Source organism: Squalius cephalus (assembly GCF_949319135.1).
Source record: "Squalius cephalus genome assembly, chromosome: 16".
Classification (NCBI taxonomy): domain Eukaryota; kingdom Metazoa; phylum Chordata; class Actinopteri; order Cypriniformes; family Leuciscidae; genus Squalius; species Squalius cephalus.
The window spans coordinates 36,052,118-36,058,117 of NC_137137.1; the positions used below are offsets into that span (position 1 = coordinate 36,052,118).

General features: G+C 38.3%; 1 protein-coding gene across 1 annotated transcript in view; it reads left to right on the forward strand.

Annotated features, from left to right (window-relative positions):
* mib2 (MIB E3 ubiquitin protein ligase 2) overlaps positions 1–6,000 on the forward strand; it is a 79,320-nt gene that overhangs the window by 25,210 nt on the left and 48,110 nt on the right. The window contains exons 2-3 of the mRNA XM_079898107.1: positions 3,468–3,824; positions 5,948–6,000. The exon at positions 5,948–6,000 is cut by the window's right edge and continues 119 nt beyond it. Coding sequence (XP_079754233.1) covers positions 3,468–3,824; positions 5,948–6,000 — 410 coding nt within the window. The remainder of the gene's footprint in view (positions 1–3,467; positions 3,825–5,947) is intronic.

A 6,000-nucleotide genomic window follows, 5' to 3' on the forward strand; every position in this document is an offset into this window, starting at 1 on the left:
AATTTCTTTAAAATGGTCTTAAAGGGTCTTCATTTCTTTAAAGGAGTCTTAAACACGTCTTAAAAACGTCTTAAAAGGGTCTTCATTTCTTTAAAGGAGTCTTAAACACGTCTTAAAACCGTCTTAAAAGGGTCTTAATTTCTTTAAAATGGTCTTAATTTCTTTAAAGGAGTCTTAAACATGTCTTAAAAAGGTCTTAAAAGGGTCTCAATTTCTTTAAAATGGTCTTAAAAGGGTCTTACTTTCTTTAAAGGGCTCTTAAACATGTCTTAAAAAGGTCTTAAAAGAATCTTATTTTCTTTTAAAGGGCTCTTAAACACGTCTTAAAAACGTCTTAAAAGGGTCTTCATTTCTTTAAAATGGTCTTAAAATGGTCTTAATTTCTTTAAAGGAGTCTTAAACATGTCTTAAAAAGGTCTTAAAAGGGTCTCAATTTCTTTAAAATGGTCTTAAAAGGGTCTTACTTTCTTTAAAGGGGTCTTAAACATGTCTTAAAAAGGTCTTAAAAGGGTCTCAATTTCTTTTAAATGGTCTTAAAAGGGTCTTACTTTCTTTAAAGGGGTCTTAAACACGTCTTAAAAACGTCTTGAAAGGGTCTTCATTTCTTTAAAGAAGTCTTAAACACGTCTTAAAAACGTCTTAAAAGGATCTTAATTTCTTTAAAATGGTCTTAATTTCTTTAAAGGAGTCTTAAACATGTCTTAAAAAGGTCTTAAAAGGGTCTCAATTTCTTTAAAATGGTCTTAAAAGGGTCTTACTTTCTTTAAAGGGGTCTTAAAAAGGTCTTAAAAGGGTCTCAATTTCTTTAAAATGGTCTTAAAAGGGTCTTACTTTCTTTAAAGGGCTCTTAAACATGTCTTAAAAAGGTCTTAAAAGGGTCTTAATTTCTTTAAAATAGTCTTAAAAATGTCTTTAGAAGGTCTTAAAAACAGCTGTAAGTTCAGTGCTCTCCAGAGCAGTTCTGGTCATTGACCTGCACCTGTGAGGGCCAGCGGGGTTCATTGAGCTGTTTGTGTGTAAAGCTCAGTGAGAATGCCTCTTCATACACACTGTGGAGCTCGCCCATCTGTTCAGAAGCTCGTATCCCGGCAGTCTGAGACTCGGGTTTGTCCAACAGGTCGAGTGCCTTGAGCAGCACCGCATGGGCAGAACATCTGCTGCTCTTCTCCTCGTCTGTTGTAGTTATGGGACGAGTTTGAAGAGTGTGTTTGGTGTAACAGCTGGCATATGTTCGCTTATTTAATTAAAGGTGCATGTTTGACTTCAACAGCTTGTACATGTCTGCTTTCCCTGTGTTTCACGTACCGATGCATAATCATTCTGACTGCGTTCACAAGGCTGCATTCGGGTTGCATTGGATTTTCTTTGATATTTTAGAAACAAAGACAATTTTGCCAGGATAAGAAAGAATATTCTCTGTGAATTTTGAGGGTCATTCCGTGTCAAATCAACCAAATTTAAGAAATTTCTCGGCTCAAATTGGAGATTTTGTTCATATTTTTTCTGAAAAAAGACAAACATAAATAGACAATTTTCACCATAGATTTGGAGCCACATTACAGGGGTGTAAAAGTGACTGTTGAAAGATGGCAGCATCATTATTTTATTTTTACTCAGAGACTGGTAGGTCTAGTAGTGAAATATGTTGACTTTAGCAATATTTGTTGTGTTATAAGCCAACAGTGACAGTTCAGAAATGGGGAAAAGTTTAATTCTTAAACTTCTCTTTTGATATCTTCATTTTAAAGGCTCTATGTGATATATAGGGATTTCAATGTGGCTCTATCAGTAAATTGGTAAATTGTACACATTTTCAGTGGTCAAAACCCAAATGTGAGTCACTTTGCATACAGCTTATTTCATTTAAAGAGGAATAGCCTATCTAAAAAACAAATAAAGTTGAAACTAGAAATATATCTTGCATTGAACATTGCAGTGCCAAACATTTTTTTCCCAAAGTTTGCATACCTGTAACTCTAAAAGTATTAAAGATATCTCAATGTCCTTCTAGATTCTCATTTTTAATAAACTTTTCTTTTGTAATCTTCATCTTCATAAGACCCTATACGGTTAAATCCCATAGAGACGGGGATCTTAAAGCGACTCCGTGTCCAAGTTGTTGAATTTGACCCATTTTCAATGATCAAACCAAATGTGAGTTACTTTTCAAACAACTGATACTTATTGTGTTTAAAGAAGAATACACTGTTGAAACTAGAAATGTATCTTGTTTCCCTCTATCAAAACAATTGCTTAAAACACAGGCCTATCTCTCTTGAGTGTTTTTAACGGTCACCATTGGCATTAAATTTGCTCATGCTTTGTGACACTATTGGTTCCAGAAATGACATTGTATGTTGTCTATACAAAGGTCTCTGCCTGTTGCTTTTTTTGCTAATTTTTATGAAAGAATATGACTTTCTTTTTTCAGACGAATACAATCAGAGTTATATTAGTTACTTCCAAGCTTTATAATGGCAGTGAATGGCTGGAGAAAATTTGAAGTCCATTAAAGTGCATCTATCCATGATAAAAGTGCATTTATCCATGATAAAAGTGCATATATCCATCATAAAAGTGCATCTATCCATCATAAAAGTGCATCTGTCCATGATAAAAGTGCATCTATCCATCATAAAAGTGCATCTGTCCATCATAAAAGTGCATCTATCCATCATAAAAGTGCATCTATCCATCATAAAAGTGCATCTATCATCATAAAAGTGCATCTATCCATCATAAAAGTGCATCTGTCATCATAAAAGTGCATCTATCCATGATAAAAGTGCATCTACTCATGATAAAAGTGCATCTATCCATCATAAAAGTGCATCTATTCATCATAAAAGTGCATCTGTCCATCATAAAAGTGGATCTATCCATGATAAAAGTGCATCTATCCATGATAAAAGTGCATCTGCCCATCATATAAGTGCATCTATCCATGATAAAAGTGCATCTATCCATGATAAAAGTGCATCTATCCATGATAAAAGTGCATCTATCCATGATAAAAGTGCATCTATCCATCATAAAAGTGCATCTGCCCATCATAAAAGTGCATCTATCCATGATAAAAGTGCATCTATCCATCATAAAAGTGCATCTATCCATGATAAAAGTGCTCCACAGGCTCTGTGGTTAATAAAGGCCTTCTGAAGTGAAGCCATGTGTTTGTGTAAAATACCCATATTTAAAACTTTCTGAACTATAATCTCTAGCTTCCGACAGACGGCCGTGTGGAGTATTTTTATATCATGGATGGATGCACTTTTTTGGTCTTCACATTTTCTCTAGCCATTCACTGGATGGCTTGAGTGAGAGTAAATCATGGGCTAATTTTAATTTTTGGGTGAACTATCCCTTTAAGTGTTGCCTTTAGAGTTTGAATATAATTAGAATTTTGTTAATATTTAAGAAAGAATTTTGAATTGAGCTTTTCAGCCGTGTGTTCTCTGTGTTTTCAGTCAGCCCTGACCTGTCTCCAGAGACTGCCCTCCTCGGCTCCCTCGCGATCCCGGTTCCTCGCCCCCCGGCAGCGAGCGCTAGCGTCCCGCGAGCGCAGCGGAAGCCCAGCGAGGCCGGGCCGGCGCGCGGCAGCATGGAGGTGGGCATGCGTGTGGTGCGCGGCCTGGACTGGAAGTGGAGCTCGCAGGACGAGGGAGAGGGGCACATCGGCACGGTGGTGGAGATCGGCCGGCAGGGCAGCACAACCACACCAGACAAGACCGTGGTGGTGCAGTGGGACAGCGGGACCCGAACCAACTACCGCACCGGGTACCAGGGCGCATACGACCTGCTTCTGTACGACAACGCACAGATAGGTACGACCAAAAACATCTCTTCCACTTAAAGGTGCAGTCTGTAAGATTGACAGCCAGTGGTCGAAGTAGGTACTGCAGTCCAAATTAAACATACGGGAGATGGTTGTTTAGTGCTGGGCGTAGTGTTGTCAAAAGTTCTGACTTCGGTAGCAAGTCGTTACTGACTTTTTAAAAATGTGAGGCTTTGAGCGGAATCGTGAACGCCTCTGATTGGCCGTTGTGTTCACGCGCTCATCGGGTTTATCTGTGATTGGCTACAATGATCAGCACACGGGAGCGTTTGAAAGTGTTTTTAAAAGCGGGAGCGTTTGAAAGCACAAGCCGAACCGGTCCGCTGATTGACGCCTGCTTTTAAACGCTTGCGTGTGTGTCGTAACACAAGAATGAACCTCATTGGCTCTTGCTGAAACGCCTCCATTGTAGTCTTGAGGGAACAAACACGTCACAATATCCCTCATTATAATAATTAATGCGCAGAATAAAGGGGCGGGGCCTGGTTGAGTTAGTTAGTAGTGTGTTAAAGTGGCGGTTATGGTAAGGGGCGGGACATTTCCCAAACACACTCGAAGCGCTCGACCAATCACAACACACGGCTCCAGCCGACCAATCAGAGCACAGTGCTTTTCAGAAGGAGGGGCTTCATAGAGACAGGAAGTAAACAGAGCGTTACTGACAGACTGGGAAGAGAGGAGCCGCAACAATGGAGAATATGAGGAGAATAATCAACATTCAAGCTGGAAAACCTGTTCTAGTAGAGCCTGAAACACCATCAGGAGTGTGTGAAAGGGCAGAACAGGGCCTCTTTAAAGTGAGTGTTTGCTCACAGATGTGCAGGACCTGTAAGGTTTGTTCAGTGCTACTGTCATTGTGCTTTACCAGAGTAAATCAGGTGTTAAAGGAGCACACGAGCGGTCGTTTACTCCCTCAGCTGGCGGCGGTGTGTATTGCGCGCATGGATCTCTCTCTCTCTCTCACACACACACACACACACACACACACACACACACACACACACACACACACACACACACGCAGTGGCTGCAGGCTTAAACTGGCTTAAATAGTTACACCACAATCCTGTTCATCCCTGAAGTGATTATATTTCTCTCAGATAAGTGAGATCAATATCTGTCTGACACATTGCATTGGAGTCCTAGATATAAGATTGTGCACTGCAAAAAATGCTTTTCTTACTCAATATTTTTGTCTTGTTTCCAGTCCAAATATCAAAAAATTCTTAAATCAAGATGCATTTACTAAATAATGCCATTAGATATTATGTCTTGTTTCCTGGGAAAATTAAAAAATTGAGTTTTTTTATTATAATAAAAAAGCTAAATTATCTGCCAGTGGTGTAAGAAAAAAATCTTAATTCAAATGGAAAACAAGACAAAAAATCTTAATTCAAATGGAAAACAAGAAAAAAAAAATTAATTCAAATGGAAAACAAGAAAAAAAATCTTAATTCAAATGGAAAACAAGGAAAAAAAATCTTGGTTCAAATGGAAAACAAGAAAAGAAATCTTAAATCTTAAAAAAAAAAAATATATTAATTCAAATGGAAAACAAGATTATTTTTCTTACTTCATTGGCAGATAATTTAGCTTGTTGTTTTAAGCAAAAACTCACTTAATTTTGATTTATTTCCCCAGAAAACAAGACATAATATCTCATGCCATTTTACTACTTTGGTAAATGCATCTTGATTTTATCTAATCTTCTAATTTGTAGGTATTTTGCCTGGAAAAAAGATAAAATACTAAGTAAGAAAAGCAGTGTTTGCAGTGCAGATCTAAGACGTGTTCCTGGTGTGTTTACTAGGAAACGCTTAATGATGAACTGAAATGCTTTTGGCGCATCATTAAATCACCGTCATCTGCCTCCAATGACCTGTTTCTGATTAATGGAGGGAAAGCCTCAGGAAAGCACACATGCTAACAAACATTACGTGTTAGCGACTCACTGACCGGCTTCTAGACTGAGAACATGATCATTATTATAATGCTAAACTGCTGATGTTGAGAAACTGATGATGAGTCCAGTGGGACACTTCCTGTCATTTATACAACCCGTTCCTGGACTAGACTTGCTGATCTTCCCTTTTTTTCCTTTCTTCCTCTCAGGTGTCCGACATTCAAATATTATTTGTGACAGTTGTAAGAAGCACGGCATTATG